The sequence below is a fragment of the Scyliorhinus canicula genome, chromosome 1 (genome assembly GCF_902713615.1).
Source record: "Scyliorhinus canicula chromosome 1, sScyCan1.1, whole genome shotgun sequence".
Classification (NCBI taxonomy): Eukaryota; Metazoa; Chordata; class Chondrichthyes; order Carcharhiniformes; family Scyliorhinidae; genus Scyliorhinus; species Scyliorhinus canicula.
In genome coordinates this window covers 303,435,114-303,455,473 of record NC_052146.1, presented here as the reverse complement: position 1 = coordinate 303,455,473, position 20,360 = coordinate 303,435,114, and the positions used below count along the sequence as shown (strand labels likewise).

The following is a 20,360-nucleotide window of genomic DNA, read 5'->3' as shown; positions in this document are numbered from 1 at the left end:
CAAGAAAAGCTGTGCCTCATTATCGACCTCGTGAGAATCCCTCCTGTATACCATCCTCCAGATCCAAAAACAACTGTTCACCCCTGTCCTGTCTCCCAGCCACAATCTGTGCTGTTGCCCTTTTTATGCCATGGACTTCAACTTTGCCGGCAAGCTCGTGTGGCACTCGTATTAAATGCCTAATTGTTTTGAACTTCCTGGAGAGGGGCACATTAGCATTATGGTTCTGTTACCAAACCAGTAATTCAGAGGCCTCAAATAATAGCCCAATCGAACCTGTGTTCTACTGCGAGCGAAAGGGAAAATGCTGGAAAATCTCAAAGTCTGGCAGCATCTGTCGGGAGAGAAAAGAGCGAACGTTTCGAGTCTGATGACTCTTTGTCAAAGCTGTGTTCTACTGTCTGTATTTGCACAATAAGACACCTTGGACAAGGGAAAATGGCCTTGGTTTGATATTCTTTTAATACTATACAAGACAATACTAAATCAGGAGGTTCCAGGAGCAAGGAAACCAAACTAGTAACATCAAAGGAAGAGGTGCCAGCTAGCAACATATATTATTATTTACTTAATCGTTTTCAATCTGGGCTGGAACATACTGCAGTAAAAATATATACCTACACTACCTGGAGAATCCTGTATCCAGTTGCACGCAGATTATAATCTACAATACAGTGATACAAATAACAGTATGATACAAAATAGTTACAGGCAGATTAATGTAATCATGTCTGTAAAGATTCAGAAAAGGTTAACGCCACACAGTTGTTAGTGACAGTGTGGCGGGTACAGGTGCTGGCACCTGTCTCATGGGAACGCTGCAGGACTGAGAGGAAGCACTTCATGTCATCTCGGGCAAGGTGTGAGCTTGGGCTTTGCTGTCCCTCGTTGTCCTGTGAGCGGCTCGCTGAGGGTCACTTCTCCAGCTGTTGAGGGGAGCTGAATGCCTCGTAGACATTGGCAGCAAAGTCCTTTACCTGTTCCATCAGCAGCAGATCCTGGGCAGCAATGAGAGCAGACACTCAGCAACAACACGCATTTATAGACCAACCACCACCTTTACCACAGGAAAGCGGCAGGGGATCTTTCGAGGAGGAACAATCAGATACAAATGGAGATCAGGCAAGAGGAGCAATTAAAGCTGGGTCAAAGAGGTGACTTTTAAAGAAGAGGAGTTGGAGAGAATTCTGTATCATGGGTCCAAGGTGACTGAGACCACAGTCCCCAGTATTGGAACATAGGTGTGAGCAGTGCAGGGGGAATGCAGAAGAAGCCAGAATTGAGGGACTAGAGAAGGGTTATGGGCCGGAAGAGCTTGCACAGATTAGGAGAAGACAAAGCCATGAAGAGATTTGAATGCAAGACTGAGAATTCTAAATTGGAGGCATGAGGGTATGGAAAGATAATGTAGTTCCAATAAAGAGAAGGGGAAAAAGATTGGGGCAGAGTTGGCCGTTTATGTTCAATACACATCAGGTACAGGCTCCAACCTCACCTTCCTTGTTTGTTCCAGGTTTTCTTACAGAAACACATATGATTCCTGACTCTGCACAATAGTGGCCAGCTTTAATTCTGAGTGCCGCAGAGTGAAGCTTTGATCCAATGCCGTGCATTAGACAGCAATCAGTCCAAGCTGGAGCCAAGGTAGATCAATGAGGAATCTAACAGGGGGCAAGATCCAGGCAGTATCAAACCATGAAGACAATTGCAGTGGCGTAATCTTATTGTTGCTGGACTAGTAATCCAGAGAGCCAGGGTAATGCTCTGGGGACCTGGGTTTGAATCCCATCAGGGCAGATGGTGGAATTTGAATTTAATTTTTTAAAATCTGGAATTAAAAGGATGGCCATGAAACCTTTGTCGATTGTCGTAAAACCCCATCTGCTTCAATAATGGCCTTTAGGGAAGGAAATCTGCCATCCTTACCTGGTCTGGCCTACATGTGACTCCAGACCCACAGCAATGTGGTTGACTCTTAAATGCCCTCAGGGATGGGCAATAAATGCAGGCCCAGCCGGCAATGCCCACATCCCATGAACAAATAAAGAAACATGACTTTAAAAACTGGGAAGGCCAAGACAAACACTGGAAGGTACAGCCCTGGGTGAAAATAGTGAGAGAGAGGGAAAACAAGTTGAGAAACAATGTTTAATTGACAGTATGGATTGCAGGAGATTCCAGAACTTTTGAGATCCAGGAAGAAATGCATTAGGGATGATGGGAAATCGGGAACCGATTGTAACGAAGTGAGGATGCAGCGAGCAGGAGAACTGCATCCACAAAATGACGTAATGCTCACCTGAACAAAATGACTGGGTGTCTCACTGCAGGTCGAGTGTATCTGCCCATTAATAATCGGGATGATTTTAGCGAGGGGTAGTTGAATATTGGACAAGCTGCCAGGAAAAGAGAATAATTAATGTGAAATGAGAGGGACAACTGGTTGTTTGTGCAACTGATTAATAAGTTTAGGATGTGAGGAACTCACAGACCTGTCTGCTGTCAGCCCACTGCTCTCTCAGCCCAGTTAACAGCCACGTATGAGGGGTGTAATCAGCCCAAGCCTACTGCTCTAAGGCACATCAGGCCACAATCATTGTGAACTGCCCTTTATAAACATCTCCGCTTCAATCGCCACATACAATCTAAAACCTCAGAAGCTTGTCAGGCCCATCATCAATACTAATCTTCAGCCAGCCAGGAACATAATCCCCTTTTACTACTCAGTTCCTGGAGCCCGGGAAGATTAGCTGAGGTACCAATGATCACAAAGGATATAATCGAAAACCCAAATTGAAGAAGCAGGAAGGCGATTCTGGGTTTAGATGGAGGATGGTGCATGTATGGAGCAGACTGCTGGGTGGGAGCTGACAGCATTGGGAAAAAAACAACCTGGTACTGCGGTTACCGTCAATCTGAATTATAAACAGAAAATTATGGAAATACTCGACGGGTCAGATAGCACCCATGGCTGAAACGTTAACTCAGTTTCTCTGTCTCTCTGCAGGTACTGCCTGACCCATCAAGTTTCCCAACATTTTCTGTTTTATTTCAGATTGACAGCAGCCGGCAGCGTTTAGGTTGTGTTGTTGGGGCGCTAGGGGCTACGTTTGACACGGGGATGGTAACCAGGTGTGAAAGGCAGAGGTTTGAGGGCTGGCTGGATGATTCTTCCTGTGCAAGACAGGTCTGCTTTTGCCAGCTTGAAGAACTGTACCACATGGTCGGGCAATTGGTTAAATAGCCTTGTCGCATCCGCCACATTCTTGCAGTCGAGTGGGACTCTGCCAGGGGATCGGGTCCTGACCTGGGCAGGTCTCGGTAGACTACAGCCCTATTCTGTCAGAGCAGGTGTCTGGCGTGCAATCATCAGGCCTGTGGTTCCTGTTAATCTGAGGGAGGCAGGGCTAGCAGGTACGCTTATTTCTGGGTCTTTTCTTCAAAGGCTTTAATTCAAATCTCCTCTCAAGGTTACCAGAATAATCAAGCAACTCACAAAATTGTGCAGCAAAGGAGACCACTTGGCCCAACGTGGCTGTGCCAGCTCTTTGAATGAGCGACTCAATATCTTCCAATGCTGAAAATGTTTCCTCTTCCAAGGACTTACCCAATTGCAATTAGGGAGGGGCAAAAAATGCTGGCCGAGCAACAACGGCCACAACCCCTGAACGAGCTTTTAAAACATTCCTTTTGAAAGGGAAGAAATCTGCGTCCAGCACCCTTCCAGGCAGTAGCTTCCAGATCATAAGTGAAAACATTTCTCATTTCCACTCCAGTTATTTTACCGCTTATCTTAAGGCCGACGGCCTCTGGTTACTGATCCTCCAGCCTGTGGAAATAATTTCTCCCTATTTTTCATTTACCAAAACCCTCATAATCTTTAACACTATATTAAACCTCCTCTTAAAATTAAACCTGCTCGAAGAAGTAGGATCCCAGCTTCTCCGCTTAACGGAAGACCCTTATCCCTGGTGTTATTCCAATCCATCTCTGCCCCTCTCGCAAGGCCTTGGGCTTGGTGCCCGAGACTGGGCACAGGACTGTAGCTGAGGTCCAGCAGGTGATTTATAAAGGTTTGGTAAAACTTATTTGTTTTTGTCACCTCTACTCAAAGCAAGGTTTTTGTATACCGCTAGCTCTGGCCACATTTCTCCTGCTCTCACTTCTCGAGTGGTGCATTGCGCTGCGGAGATGCACTGACCTGTTGATCTTTCCATTTTGGGCCAATTCTTGCTCTGTTGGTTTGAAGAACTCTGCCATGTTGTCCAGCAGTCGGCTAAATCCCCGATTCAAGCAGGAATTCAAAACTGTGCTGAAGTCTGGACTGTAACATTCATATAAAGTAATAGATAGTTAACAATCGCATTTTGCTTCGGTTTTAGCGACTGAATTTAGATGCCTCAGCTAAACCTCATACAGACCTTTCCAGCATATCTCTAGTTTCGTTTAGAAGTTTCAATGTGGTCACATCCTTCTCTGTCAAACCACAGGCCTGTGGGGAAAAAAATAAGATTTTATGGAAACTTCAGTGACAGATCTTACATTAGACCTCACGCATTAGCACAAACCTAACCTGGCTGTGGGAGACAGGCTTCCAAACTGATTCACAGCCTCGACTGATGGGAGATACAGTGCCTGTGAGGGCAGTAGAAAATGGAATTCTTTGGACTCATGCTCAAGAGCCATGGGCTTTTGTTTTCCATCAACTAATTGCATGCTCTGTCCAATTCCTTTGCTTGTCTCAACACTTCTCTGTACAACGCTTCTCGGTCCTGGTCTTGCTGTGAGATATCACAGCTTCCCTCGGAACGTAATTCAGTTGATAACAGGGTCTTGAGGCTACTGTGGGTTAGGCTGTCTGGGCGGCTGAAGAGGACAGTAGATTGAACGGGCAGCTCGGTGGCACAGTGCTTAGTACTGCTGCCTCAAAGCGCCAGGGACCCGTGTTCAATTCTGACCTTGGGTGACTATCTGTGTGGAGTTTGCACGTTCTCCCTGTGTCTGCGTGGGTTTCCTCCGGGTTTCCTCCCACAGTCCAAAGAAGTGCAGGTTAGGTGGATTGGCCATGCTAAATTGCCTCTTGGTATCCAAAGGTTAGGTGGAGGCTATGGAGATCGGGCCTCTTTCTTCAGAGGACTGGTGCAGATTCGAAGGGCCAAATGACCTCCTTCTGCACTTCGGGATTCTATAAGAATGTGATGAGGATTTACACTGAGCCAGAAGGCTGCACTCTGTCATAGTGTGTATCAGACAGAATGCCCCAGGAGGACTGAGAGTTTAGATGCCAATGAAACTGCATTGCTGTTTTGTATGAAACCATACTGCAAACTCCCAGTGCCAATGCACAGCAGCAGGGCTGGCAGGGTTATAGGCCGAAACCAAATGGTTTTTCAACACTAGAGGAAAGCAGCTGCTGTGTACCAAGTGGTGTCAGGGAGCAGAAAGGAAATAGCCAAAGGCCACTTCCCTGCAGTACGTTACAGCTGGGTTCAGAGTCAAGATGGGGGAAGAGGCCACTCACCCCTGGAATACTGGATGCTGAGATATCAACAAAAGGGAAGAAATAAAAAGTGACTTTGTGTTAAAAAATTAGTGCCGCTGTCCAGGGCGTAGCTGACTCACGCGGGCCGAGAAGGTCCCAGTTTCCAACGTCAGTCAGTCTGTTGCTGAATCAGATGGTCTCTGTTGTGGTGTTACAACTGGACTCAGTAGCCTTGGGTTAGGAAAGGGCAACCTGGCTCAGGCCTTTGACTGTTATCCAATAAAGTCAGGCTGGAAGCCAGTGGCGGGTTGAGACACTGCAGTGAGGTGTCTGCGGTTGAACTAGTCTTCCAACAATTTGCCACTCTTGGTGACAAATGAAAAATGGCGAGTCGAGTGATGGATTCGAGGGCTGTGTCCAAGCAAACTGTCAGGAAGGGCGAACGATGGAGGAATCATACAAAGAGCATTCATGTAGCAACGTCCCCGATTGGCATCAGGGCACATTGGCGCTCGTTTAGAGTCAAACCATACCTGGGAGGCTAAGGTGCTTTCCTCATTGGGAATTAGATACCAACACAGCGGGGACCCGGTCTCTGGCTCACTAGACTGACCACGATGCTCTACCAGCTGCCGGATTTCACCCAGATACCGTTCCAGCTCCTGCAGTGACACGCACTGCTTCAGCGACACACTGTGTGGAGAAACAAACTGGGCATTAGCACTCAAAGTGTACAGCATCGGCTTACAAAGTCTTTATAGCACAAGAAGCAGGTGTCTATGCTCCATACAAGCCTCCTCCCATTCCCCTTCATATCAACCTTTCCCTCTAAACATTTCGGAACACAGAACGTATGAGCTGGAGTAGGCTATTCAGCTCTTCAAGTCTGCTGCATCATTCAGTAACATGCATGGGTTGATCCAGCTTCCCTTTAAACGCATTTAGGGTTTTCACAGAATAATACAGCACAGAGAGGCCCTTCAGCCCATCGAATCTGCACCAACGTATGGAAAACACCTGGCCTGCCTACCTAATCCCATTTGCCATTCACCTCAACCACTCCCTGTAGTCTCACCTCTTTGGTGTTACATTTGTCCTGAATTCCCCATTGAATTTATTAGTGACTATCAAGGGGAGATGATGGTGTAATGGTAATGTCACTGGTCTAGTCATCCAGGGGCAAAGACCCACATATTCTGTGCATATGGGTTCAAATCCCACAGCAGCTGGTGGAATTTTTAATTTAATTAAAACAAGATCTGGAAAAGCTTATCTCAGTAATGGTAGCCATGATGTGGAGATGCCGGCGTTGGACTGGGGTGAGCACAGTAAGAAGTCTTACAACACCAGGTTAAAGTCCAACAGGTTTGTTTCAAACACGAGCTTTCGGAGCACGGCTCCTTCTTCAGGTGAATGGAAAGGCTTGTTCCAGAAATGTTTATATAGACACAGTCAGAGATGCCCCGGAATGCGAGCACCTGCAGGCAATCAAATCATCAAAGATGCAGAGAGAGAGGTAACTCCAGGTTAAAGAGGTGTGAATTGTCCCAAGCCAGTTCAGTCGGTAGGCCTCTGCAAGTCCAGGCTTGTTGGTGGGGGCCGAATGTAATGCGACATGAATCCCAGATCCCGGTTGAGTCCGCATTCATGCGTGCGGAACTTAGCTATAAGTTTTTGCTCAGCAATTTTGCGTTGTCGCGTCTCCTGAAGGCCTCCTTGTAGAATGCTGACCCGGAGATCAGAGGCTGAATGTCCTTGACTGCTGAAGTGTTCCCCAACTGGAAGGGAACAGTCCTGCCTGTTGATAGTCGCACGATGCCCGTTTATTCGTTGTCGCAGTGTCTGCATGGTCTCGCCAATGTACCACGCTTCGGGACATCCTTTCCTGCAGCGTATGAGGTAGACTACATTGGTCGAGTCGCACGAGTATGCGCCGCGTACCTGGTGGGTGGTGTTTCCACGTGTAATGGTGGTGTCCATGTCGATGATCTGGCATGTCTTGCAGAGATTACCCTGGCAGGGTTTTGTGGTGTTGTGGTTGCTGTTCTGAAGGCTGGGTAATTTGCTGCAAACAATGGTTTGTTTGAGGTTGCGCGGTTGTTTGAAGGCCAGTAGTGGGGGTGTGGGGATGACCTTGGCAAGATGTCCATCCTCGCTGATGATGTGTTGGAGGCTGCGAAGAAGATGTCGTAGTTTCTCCGCCCCAGGAAAGTACTGGACGACGAAGGGTACTCTGTCAGTGGTGTCCCGTGTTTGTCTTCTGAGGAGGTCGGTGCGGTTTTTTGCTGTGGCGCGGTGGAACTGTCGATCAATGAGTCGAGCGCCATATCCCGTTCGTACGAGGGCATCTTTCAGCATCTGTAGGTGTCTGTTGCGCTCCTCCTTGTCTGAGCAGATCCTGTGTATACGGAGGGCTTGTCCATAGGGGATGGCTTCTTTAATGTGTTTCGGGTGAAAGCTGGAGAAGTGGAGCATCGTGAGATTATCTGTGGGCTTGCGGTAAAGCGAGGTGCTGAGGTGACCGTCCTTGATGGAGACGAGTGTGTCCAAGAATGGAACTGAATTTGGAGAATAGTCCATGGTGAGTTTGATGGTGGGATGGAACTTATTGATGTCATCGTGTAGTCGTTTCAGTGATGTCTCGCCGTGGGTCCAAAGGAAAAAAATGTCATCGATGTATCTGGTGTATAGCATCGGTTGAAAGTCCTGTGTGGTGAGGAAGTCCTGTTCAAACTTGTGCATGAAGATGTTGGCATATTGAGGTGCAAATTTGGTCCCCATGGCTGTTCCGTGCGTCTGGATGAAGAATTTGTTGTCGAAGGTGAAGACGTTGTGGTCTAGAATGAAACGGATGAGTTGCAGAATTGCGTCTGGAGATTGGCAGTTGTCGGTGTTGAGGACTGAGGCTGTTGCAGCAATGCCGTCGTCATGGGGGATGCTGGTGTAGAGTGCCGAGACATCCATTGTGACGAGGAATGTTCCTGGTTCAACTGGTCCATGGGTGCTGAGTTTCTGTAGGAAGTCCGTCGTGTCGCGACAGAAGCTGGGTGTACCTTGTACGATGGGTTTCAAGATGCCCTCGATGTGGCCAGAGAGGTTCTCACACAGGGTCCCATTGCCTGAAACGATAGGACGGCCTGGTGTGTTGGCCTTGTGTATTTTCGGGAGGCAGTAGAGATCTCCAATGCGGGGATTACGTGGGATGAGAGCACGTAGGGTGTTCTGAAGGTCTGGATCTAAGGTCTTGATCAGTCTGCTGAGTTGGCGGATGTGTTCCTTGGTTGGATCTGCGGGTAACTGCCTGTAGTGTTCCTGGTTGTCGAGTTGTCGGTATACTTCTTTGCAGTAGTCTGTTCTGTTCAGTATGACGGTGGCCCCTCCTTTGTCTGCTGGCAGACAAGCAGACAAAGGAGGGGCCACCGTCATACTGAACAGAACAGACTACTGCAAAGAAGTATACCGACAACTCGACAACCAGGAACACTACAGGCAGTTACCCGCAGATCCAACCAAGGAACACATCCGCCAACTCAGCAGACTGATCAAGACCTTAGATCCAGACCTTCAGAACACCCTACGTGCTCTCATCCCACGTAATCCCCGCATTGGAGATCTCTACTGCCTCCCGAAAATACACAAGGCCAACACACCAGGCCGTCCTATCGTTTCAGGCAATGGGACCCTGTGTGAGAACCTCTCTGGCCACATCGAGGGCATCTTGAAACCCATCGTACAAGGTACACCCAGCTTCTGTCGCGACACGACGGACTTCCTACAGAAACTCAGCACCCATGGACCAGTTGAACCAGGAACATTCCTCGTCACAATGGATGTCTCGGCACTCTACACCAGCATCCCCCATGACGACGGCATTGCTGCAACAGCCTCAGTCCTCAACACCGACAACTGCCAATCTCCAGACGCAATTCTGCAACTCATCCGTTTCATTCTAGACCACAACGTCTTCACCTTCGACAACAAATTCTTCATCCAGACGCACGGAACAGCCATGGGGACCAAATTTGCACCTCAATATGCCAACATCTTCATGCACAAGTTTGAACAGGACTTCCTCACCACACAGGACTTTCAACCGATGCTATACACCAGATACATCGATGACATTTTTTTCCTTTGGACCCACGGCGAGACATCACTGAAACGACTACACGATGACATCAATAAGTTCCATCCCACCATCAAACTCACCATGGACTATTCTCCAAATTCAGTTCCATTCTTGGACACACTCGTCTCCATCAAGGACGGTCACCTCAGCACCTCGCTTTACCGCAAGCCCACAGATAATCTCACGATGCTCCACTTCTCCAGCTTTCACCCGAAACACATTAAAGAAGCCATCCCCTATGGACAAGCCCTCCGTATACACAGGATCTGCTCAGACAAGGAGGAGCGCAACAGACACCTACAGATGCTGAAAGATGCCCTCGTACGAACGGGATATGGCGCTCGACTCATTGATCGACAGTTCCACCGCGCCACAGCAAAAAACCGCACCGACCTCCTCAGAAGACAAACACGGGACACCACTGACAGAGTACCCTTCGTCGTCCAGTACTTTCCTGGGGCGGAGAAACTACGACATCTTCTTCGCAGCCTCCAACACATCATCAGCGAGGATGGACATCTTGCCAAGGTCATCCCCACACCCCCACTACTGGCCTTCAAACAACCGCGCAACCTCAAACAAACCATTGTTTGCAGCAAATTACCCAGCCTTCAGAACAGCAACCACAACACCACAAAACCCTGCCAGGGTAATCTCTGCAAGACATGCCAGATCATCGACATGGACACCACCATTACACGTGGAAACACCACCCACCAGGTACGCGGCGCATACTCGTGCGACTCGACCAATGTAGTCTACCTCATACGCTGCAGGAAAGGATGTCCCGAAGCGTGGTACATTGGCGAGACCATGCAGACACTGCGACAACGAATAAACGGGCATCGTGCGACTATCAACAGGCAGGACTGTTCCCTTCCAGTTGGGGAACACTTCAGCAGTCAAGGACATTCAGCCTCTGATCTCCGGGTCAGCATTCTACAAGGAGGCCTTCAGGAGACGCGACAACGCAAAATTGCTGAGCAAAAACTTATAGCTAAGTTCCGCACGCATGAATGCGGACTCAACCGGGATCTGGGATTCATGTCGCATTACATTCGGCCCCCACCAACAAGCCTGGACTTGCAGAGGCCTACCGACTGAACTGGCTTGGGACAATTCACACCTCTTTAACCTGGAGTTACCTCTCTCTCTGCATCTTTGATGATTTGATTGCCTGCAGGTGCTCGCATTCCGGGGCATCTCTGACTGTGTCTATATAAACATTTCTGGAACAAGCCTTTCCATTCACCTGAAGAAGGAGCCGTGCTCCGAAAGCTCGTGTTTGAAACAAACCTGTTGGACTTTAACCTGGTGTTGTAAGACTTCTTACTGTGCTCAGTAATGGTGAACATGAAACTATCATCGATTGTCTTAAATAAAACACATCTGGTTCAGTAATGTCCTTTAGGGTAAGAAATCTGCCATCCTTGGCTGGTCTGGCCTACACGTGACTCCACAGCATTGTAGCTAACCCTTAATTGCCCTCTGAAATGGCCCAGCAAGCCTCTCCGTTCACGAGAAATTAGGGCTGGGCAATAAATGCTGGCCTTGTCAAAAATGCCACGCCCCATCAAAGAATAAATTTTTTAAAAATATTCATGATCCCGAGCTTTGGTCTCCGCCACAAGTGGAAACATCTTTATGTCTACCTTACTGAACCCTTTAATGATATTAAAGGCCGTTATCGGTCAGCCTTCAATCTTCTTTCTGCAGGAAAGAGCTTTAGCTTATTTAGACTTCCCTGAAAATTATACGGCTCAATTCTCGTATCCTTATAAATATTTTTTGCACCTTCTCCAGTGCCTCTGTATTCTTCTTATAATATGGAGGCCAGCACTCGGCACAGTACTTCAAATGTGATCTAATCAGGATTCTATAAAAGCTTAGCATAACATTGCTGTCTTTCAATATATTGATCAGGGGCTGGGTTTAGCTCAGAGGGGCTAAACAGCTGGCTTGTAATGCAGAACAAGACCAGCAGCGCGGGTTCCCGTTCCAGCCTCCCCAAACAGGCGCCGGAATGTGGCGATTAGGAGCTTTTCACAGTAACTTCATTGAAGCCTACTTGTGACAAAAAGTGATTATTATTATTATTGAAGGAAGTAAGCCAATGCTGTGTTTTTTTAATCTTATCTTGCATTGCTACTTTTAATGATTTATGTATCTGTATCCCAGTGAACATAAGGCTATCCATAGTCCTTTCGAAAGACTACAAGATATGTGCACATACAGCTGTTTAGCAGAGAGGGCTGGGTATGAACAGGCTATTGGAAAATACCTCAACAGCAAGGGGGATCTTTGACTTCCTTTGAAGGTTACCAATTGTGGCTGGACATTTTACTGGAGGTTGCATCACATGACCATACTCTTTCTTTCGCCCTGTTCAGTTAAACAGTCTTTGTCGCCATCACCATTGAGGACAATCAGCCCACTTGATTGGCACCCATCCATCACCTACAACATCCACTCCCTCCACCACTGGCGCACAGTGGCAGCTGTGTGTACCATCTACAAGATGCACTGCAGTAACTCACCAAGGCTCCTTCAACAGCACCTTGCAACACATGAGCTCTATGGATGAGGGCAGCTGACACATGGGAACACCATCGCATGCAAGCTCCCCTCCAAGTCACTCACCATCCTGACTTGGAAATATATTGCCGTTCCTGCACTGTCGCTGGGTCAACATCCTGGAAGTCCCTCCCTCACAGCATAGTGGGTGTACCTACGCCTCTGGGACTGCAGTGGTTCAAGAAGGCAGCTCACCACCATCTTCGCAAGGGCAATTAGGGATGGGCAATAAAGGCCCACATCCCATAAATGAATTTTTAAAATTTCTAACTTCAATACTTTTTCAACTGACAAACAAAACTTTTCAAAAGAAAAACACTTTTTGTTAAGGCCCCCATAATTTTGCTCTCAGCACTCTGCAGGGGTTTGATCTCCAGCTCCTGCAGGTTCCAGTATAATCCAGGAGAGCTGGCAACACAACTTCTACTGGACCTTGCCGCCTTGCTCCAGTTAGGTGATGCTCAGGATGAGACGTTAAACAAAATCGTCATCTGCCCTCTTGGGTTAATTTAAAAGATCCCATGTCACTATTTCAAAGAAGAGCTGGGGAGTTTTCACTGGTTTCCGGCGGCAACGTTTACTCTCAATCAGCATCACAAAAGCATTCGGATTGGGCCATAACGTGCTCAGAGTTTAATCAGCGGTGGATTACCACTCTGTACCCATTTACCTGTAAAATTCTAAAGTACCTGTCTCACAGGACCTTCCGGAGTCAGGCCGGCGGAGATTCGGCCACCGCAGCGCGGTCCCGGCTCCAGTGGGGAACTGTAAAAGAACTCGAGCAAAGGAGGAGATGACCCTTTTTTTTACGGCACATTCATCAGGGGGTGCTTAGTTGGGGGGAGGGGATGTTGCGGGGTTTCCCATGCTCGGCTCGGTCTGGGTGTTTAAAGTAGTAATGCTGAAGTTAAAAGTGCTTTTATTTTTTCTAACTCTTTCAGAGTAACTGTTAGCGTATCACTGGCAAAGTGATCCGAAGTTCGCAACTTGAATCGCTTTGTCGGATGGTTCCCAGCGCAGTTGTCCAGGGGAAGTTAGCGCTTCTGGACAATTGCCGTGTAAATGCTTACCTGGGAACTTCTGAGACGGATTGAACACGTCTTTGGGGTTAACCCCAAATCTGACACTGGGGTGCCAGGGAGTTAAGAGATCATTATCTCACTGTTGTGTGAGAGAGCCTGCTGTGTATAAAGTAGCTGCTGCATTTCCTACATTACAACAATAACTATACTTTGTAGGCTGTAAAAATCTTGGGGTGTCCCAATGTCATGCAAGTGCTATTTAAATGCCAGCTCTGCCTTTCAGTTCTTTTTCAAATGCAGGACAACGTGGAAATGTTGGGGCTAAATTGGGGCTGGTTTAGCACACTGGGCTAAATCGCTGGCTTTTCAAGCAGACCCGGGCAGGCCAGCAGCATGGTTCAATTCCCGCACCAGCCTCCCCGAACAGGCGCCGGAATGTGGCGACTAGGGGCTTTTCACAGTAACTTCATTGAAGGCTACTCGTGACAATAAGCGATTTTCATTTCATTTTTCAAACTGTTCAAATCTGAGCATGAGATTTGTGGCTCCATCTTGTTTGGACACAGAAGCGGAATATTGACAGACACCATGGTACTTACTTTCCAATCACACTCTGCACAGCCTTCTTCACCACTGTAATCAGTTCATTCAAACCTAAATACAGAAACACAAACAGCTATCATTAGATGCTGAGATGTAGTCTAAAGGGGCTTTCCTGCTGGGCACACTTCAGCTGACCGCTCTCCCAGCACCAGCAAGGGTCAAGGAGGAGCTCTATTCTTGGTAGCCACGGAGACCCCTGCTCCCGTGGTTGTAACGAGCCACTGCTGGAGACACCCGCTATGCTGCCAGCCTGCCAAACACACAGACACTTTAACATGACCTCAGCCTGGTCTTAACACTCCTCTGAAAAGCTTGGATAAATAAAGTACAATTGCAATGTTATTGTTTTCCTATCCGCCATCTCCAAAAGGATTATCACCAAACCCTGTCCATGTCACGGGACTGGATGACAGGTGGAGAGATTCATCAGCACGGGCTTAAATTCTCTGGACTTAGAAGAATGAGGGGTGATTTCATTGGAACTTCCAGGAGAGTCCAAAACTAGGAGCATGGTCTCACAATAAGGAGCAGAGTAGGTGGGCTATTTGGTGCCTGCTCTGCCATTTGATAAGATCATGACTGACCGGATTGTGGCTTCAACTCCACTTTCCTGTCGACCCTCACAACCCTCGTCAACCAAAAGTATGTCTCACTCAGGGCCAACTCTCGAGAGAATTCTACTGACCCACGACCACAGAGAGAAGAAATCCTCCTTATTTCTGTCTTAAAATGCGAGCCCCCTTATTTTTAAACCATGCCCCCCCCTCCTCGTTCTATTCTCTTCCACACCAGGAAACATTCTCGCAGCTTCTACACCTCTCATGATCTTACGCGTTTCACTTCTCGTTCTTATAAACTTCCATGGATACGGGCTCAGCCTGTCCAACCTTTCCTCACAAGATAACCTCTCATCGCAGGAATCAGTCGAGTGAACTTTCTCTGAACTGCTCCTCAGGCAAGGAGACAAAAACAGTACTCCGGGGTGGGCTCCCCAACATTCTGTTCAACTGCAGCAAAACTTTCATTTTCCATTCCCCCTTGCAACAAACATTTAAGACTGAGATGAGGAGAAATGTCTTCATTCAGAGAGCTGTGAACCTTTGGAATTCCGAAGGGCCGTGGATGTTCAGTCACTGAGTATATCCAAAGTAGAGATTAATATGCTTTTAGATACTAAGAGTGTCAAGCGATAGGGCTAAAGTTGGTGCTGAGGTACATCAGCAAAGAATTCACAAAATAACCCGCCAGACTCCTGCTCCTGATATTCTTGTGGGACTGCAGATATTTAGACGGTCCTCAGAAGGAGCAACGGTCAGTATAAAAAGGCGAGTCCGTTGTCACAATACTCCGGACCGCTGTGTGGGCACAGCCCCACCCACTGGTGGAGAGCTTTAGCAGCAGTTAATTGTGTCTCTCCACCCAGTCACTGAACCCAGGAGTTACGAGGGCAGATTCAGAGAACCATCCAGAGCAAAAGACGCCCATTCGAATCATCGTGCCGGTACGGTCAATGAGCTAATCCAATTAGGAAAAACTACTCCTGCTTTTTCCTCATATCCCTCCAAACGTTCCCTTTTCAAGAATATATCTGATTGGCTTTTAGAAATTATGATTATATCTGCTTCCACCAGACTTTCTGAGTGTATTCCAGAGTGTAATAATTCACGTGTAAAAAAAAAAATTCTCACCCCCACCACCCGGACTTTGACACCAATAACCGTCAATCTGTGTTCTCTGGTTGTTCAGTCAATGAAGGCTGGATTCCAACAGCAAGGCCTCCCTACAACTCTCATCCCAAATCCGGTGCTTCCTGAGCTCCCGGAGTGATGGGACAGTTTACGACGTGCCCGCCAATTGTTCCAGAAACTCATGACCAATTCTTTGCACCGGACTCACTCATTTCCAGATGGTTAGTCTAGGGTTTTGTGTGGGAGAGCCCTTGGCAAAGGGAGAGACTGCCTCTTCCCATTGAAGTTTGACAATATGCTGGCCAACACTGCGCACAGTTATTGCGCACAGCATTCTTTTTACTCATTTGCAAAAACGTGAGCATTCTGGCAAGACTAGCAATTATTGATCAGCCCTAACTGAGTAGCTTGCTGGGCCATTTCAGAGGGCAAATAAAGTCAGCCATGTAGAAACATAGGAAGAAAAAACAGAAAATACTGGAAAAACTCAGCAGGTCTGGCAGCATCTGGGGAGAGAGAAAGAGAATTAATGGGCGCGATTCTCCGCTGCCCACGACGGGTCGGAGAATAGCGGGAGGGCCTTCCCGACATTTTTCCCGCCCTCCCGTTATTCTCCCCCCCCCCCCACGACACTACGGCGAACAGCGATTCTCCCCTGGCCAATGGGCCGAGTTCCCAGGCCTTTACGGGTTCTTGAAAACGGCCGCAAAGTGCCGTCCCGGACAACCATGGCACCACGGCCGTGCCTAGGGTGGCATGGGCCGCGATCGGTGGGCACCGATCGCGGGCAGCGGGTCCGAAACCCGCGCACTCTTTGTTCCTCCGCTGCCCCGCAGGATCAGTCCGCGGGGCAGCTGAGGGGCATGACGGCCTGCGCATGCGCGGGTTTGACGCATATGCGTGATGACGTCATCCGCGGGTTGGAGCCGTCCAACCCCCGCATGCGCGTCAGCCGCCGTGACGCTTGGCGGTCGCTAAGCCCGCGATGCCGTTCTTCACGGGGCCGCGCTGCTAGCCCCGACCGGGGGGGAGAATCGGGTCCCGGGAGGGGGCGCAGAGGCTGCCATGAAACACGGCCAGTTTCACGGCAGCCTTTACGAATCTCCGCATTAGCGGAGAATCGCGCCCAATGTTTCGAGTTCGTATGATTCTTCTTCAGTGTTAAAGAGAGGGAGAAATTTGAATGATAATATATTGTATAAGAGGGGATACAGCAAAGTGGAAGGTCATTGAATGATTCTGGCACAGGATGAGGCTGTCCAGCCTGTTGATCTGTGCTGGCTCTCGGAGAACTCAGCTAGTCCCACTCTCTACCTTTTCCCCGTGGACTGATGGCTGGGGGCCTGGAGTCACAGTACAGACCAGAATGGGCAAGGAGGGCAGATTTCCTTCTCTAAAGGACATCAGTGAGTCGAATGTCCTTTTTTTGAGAATCTGGTTGCTTCATGATGACTATTACAGGTGTTAGCTTTTTAACTTCAGAGTTTTTGAAGTAATTGAGTTTAAATTCTGCAACCACGGTGGTGGATTTTAAACTCAACATACCGGGGACTCCAGGAGCACGGTGCTACTATCCTGCACCCCCTTTACACCCAAAATAATCTGACAAACACAGCAAGCACACTTACCGTCTCCAAGCAGGTGCTGTATACTCGACAGGTATTGCTGCTGTACCTCAGGAGGAGCTAAAGGGGCCTGCGGCACAAGCAAAATACAATGTGAATGACGCAATGCTACTGGCCGACAACAAGGTGTAGCAGAAAGAACTAAGTGTTAAAGCACCTTATATTTATATTTTCTAATCTGTTTTCTAGCTATCGATTGCATCCCTCGCCCTGGCAACAGTGTGAGATGAAGCCAGACCGTTTGCCAGCTTGGTGTCACAATTGATCCAGGGCAGCACAGCGGCAGAGTGGTTAGCACTGCTGCCTTACGGCGCCGAGATCTCAGGTTCGATCCCGGCCCTGGGTCACTGTCCGTGTGGGGTTTGCACATTCTCCCCGTGTTTGCGTGGGTTTCACTCCCACAACCCAAAGATGTGCAGGGTTGGTGGATTGGCCATGCTAAATTGCCCCTTAATTGAAAAAGTGATTGAGTACACTAAATTTATTTTAAAAATAATTAATCCTGAGATGCTTACAACCTCATATTTGTGTCACCACTAAAACCGTGTATATACAACAACTTAGAGTTAAGTAGTACCTGTAACATAATAAAGTCTGAAGACATTTCTCAGTATCATTATAACGTATGGCACTGAGCTATATACAGAGTTATTAGGCCCAGAGGTCAAAATCTTGGTTAAAGTTGTCAGCTTTAAGGAATGTATTTAAGGAGAAAAGAGAGATAGAGAGGCAGAGAGGTTTAGGGAGAGAATTGCAGAGCTTAGTGTCTGAGCGGTGGTTACAAACAAGGCCGGATTTAGAGGATCGCCGATACCCTGGAGCGCTGTGAGACTGGAGGAGTGTACAGAGATAGAGGTCGGGTGGTCACGGAGGGTTCTCAAAACAAGGATGAGTTTTTAAATCACCGTGTCCCTGGAGCGGGAGTCAATGTAGGCCAGCGAGCACGTGGGTGATCAGCAAACTTGTTTGAGTGCAAGTTGAGATATGGGCAGCAGAGTTTTGGATGAACTCAGCTATCTGAGGGTAGAATGTGGGAGGAAAGGTAAAGTGTGTTTGAACAGTCATGTCTGGAGATAACAAAGGCATGAATGAGGTTTTCAGCGGCAAATGAGCTGAGGCAGGGACAAAGTTGTGGAGGTGGAAATAGGCAGTCTTCACGATGGTGTGAGGTTGGAACGCATCTTGGCGTCACATGTGATACCAATGTTGTAAACAGACTGGTTTAGACAGTGGGCAGGATGGGGGATGGAGTCGGTCACTAGGGAACAGAGTTTGGAGCAGGTACCGAAAACAATGGCCAACGTTTAATCGGAGGAAATTTTTGCTCACCCAGTACTGGATGTGGGATAAGCAGTCTGGTCATTTAATTCAATAGAAAGGGCCCATGCAGGAAGTAGCTCTTCTACAATCCCTCTCAGGAATGTAAATATTTGATAATTTCATTGTTACCCAGAAAATCCCTTGTTCATGGGGATTGCAGTATTTAATCCTGCCATGAGGTGGTGCTGGAGAACAGGGGACATATCTGTGAGCATTGAGTAGAATCGCATGAAATAACTGGATGGTGGTGATCGCAACATGTATGAAATGAAACTAAATCAACTTGGAAGTGTGCGCCGGCCGTTGTTGCTCGTGAACACAGCAGACGTCTGCGCACAGCAAGATCCCATAAAGAGGAATGTCACATGTGATTATTTGTGGGACTGCTAGTTGATGGAGGATTGTTGGTTAAGGCACTGCGCCCGCCCCCCCCCCCCCCCCCCCCCCGATTTCATGGACAAGGAGATTCCAATAAGAGAACTGAAAAGTGCAGGACGTGCACAGCAGGCTGGGCGGCCTCTGTGGGAGAGCGGGACACAGTTAATGTTTCAGTTCTGACAAAAAGCTCATCAACCAGAGACCTTTGCTCTGTTTCTCTCTCCAGGATGCTGCCACATCTGCCGCGTGTTTCCACCAATTTCTGGTCCCATTTCAGAATCCTGGCACCTACTGCATCTTGCGCGTGAAGCGGATTCCAAACTGGGTCGGAAGAAAAATGCAACACTTTCTTTGCGGGCTAGATTATGTGCTCATGTTCTGGAATGGGTCTTGAGCCCACTACCTTCTGACCCATAGGGTAAGGGGGTTGCAGAAACTGGCACAGGGATTACTGTCATTTTATGTGGCGATTCCACTCAATGCTCACAGATATCTACCCTGTTCACAGTGCCACCTCATGGTAGGATTAGGTACTGCAGTGGTTATACTGTCTTTGCCCTTTATACACTGCAATCACAGAAAATATGGTGAAGAGGCCCTTTGGCCCATCTGTTCTGTACCGACACATGAAAAACATCTGGCCTACCTACCGCATCCCATTTGCCAACACTTGGTCCATAGCCTTGAATGTTATCACATGCCAGGTGCTCATCCGTGTACTTTTTAAAGGATGAGTGATAATTGAGTGATTCTTTGGGTTCTGGGTTGATGAAATTATCAATCACTAACATTCCCGATAGAGGGGTAGATATATTTTCTGCAGCTTCCTTTACAGTGAATTAAACACAATCTAAACATGGGTGAAAAGGCTGGAAACTGAATCGGCACTCGAGTCTAAACGTGCTGCTTTGTGACACAAAGTGCTGTAAATATTCATCAGGCCTGCCAACAACTGTATAGAGAAAAGGTAGATTAATTTCCAGGCTCAGATCTTTCATCAAGGCACTTTGACAAAGAGTCCTTAAAATTCTCATAGTCGTTTACAAGTCCCTCTATAGCCTTGCCCCTCTGTCTCTGTGGCGGCGAGATACAGCTCACTGAGGAGTTGTTGTGGCAGCATGCACTTTTACATGTGGGTTGCAGCCTGGAGCTGTGGACAGGGACTGTAGAGGGTACAATGTTCTTTCCATCACAAGGCTGACCAGGAATATCTCTGGGGGAGAACGCCTACCATTCGTGTGTGCTGGAAGGATTTGCAGGTTGATAAGCCATCTGTCTGGCTGCATTACGAACGCACCTTCCTTCATCATCAGGTCCTGGAGTGGGTTTTGAACTCAACCTCTGGCTCAGCGGAGACAGGGACACGACCCACTGCACAAGACCTAACATTCTTACCTCTGTAACCTCCAATCCTGGAGATCCTGCAATTCTGGTTCTTGCGAATCCCCACTTTTAGTAATTGTGCCTGCAGTTGCCTCGGCTATAAAATCTGGAATTCCCTCTCTAAACCTCTTTCCTCCCTTTAGATCCTCCTTAAAC

At 48.0% G+C, this 20,360-nt stretch overlaps 1 protein-coding gene across 1 annotated transcript in view; it reads right to left on the bottom strand.

Moving 5' to 3' along the window:
• Nucleotides 1–439: 439 nt before the first annotated feature.
• Nucleotides 440–20,360, bottom strand: part of pex3 (peroxisomal biogenesis factor 3) — a 34,517-nt gene continuing 14,596 nt past the window's right edge. Inside the window, exons 6-12 of the mRNA XM_038816777.1 lie at nucleotides 17,127–17,193; nucleotides 13,807–13,861; nucleotides 6,016–6,175; nucleotides 4,422–4,492; nucleotides 4,202–4,324; nucleotides 2,300–2,396; nucleotides 440–998 (exon numbers count right to left, since the gene is read on the bottom strand). Of these exons, the coding sequence (XP_038672705.1) occupies nucleotides 915–998; nucleotides 2,300–2,396; nucleotides 4,202–4,324; nucleotides 4,422–4,492; nucleotides 6,016–6,175; nucleotides 13,807–13,861; nucleotides 17,127–17,193 (657 nt within the window). The 3' untranslated portion in view covers nucleotides 440–914. The remainder of the gene's footprint in view (nucleotides 999–2,299; nucleotides 2,397–4,201; nucleotides 4,325–4,421; nucleotides 4,493–6,015; nucleotides 6,176–13,806; nucleotides 13,862–17,126; nucleotides 17,194–20,360) is intronic.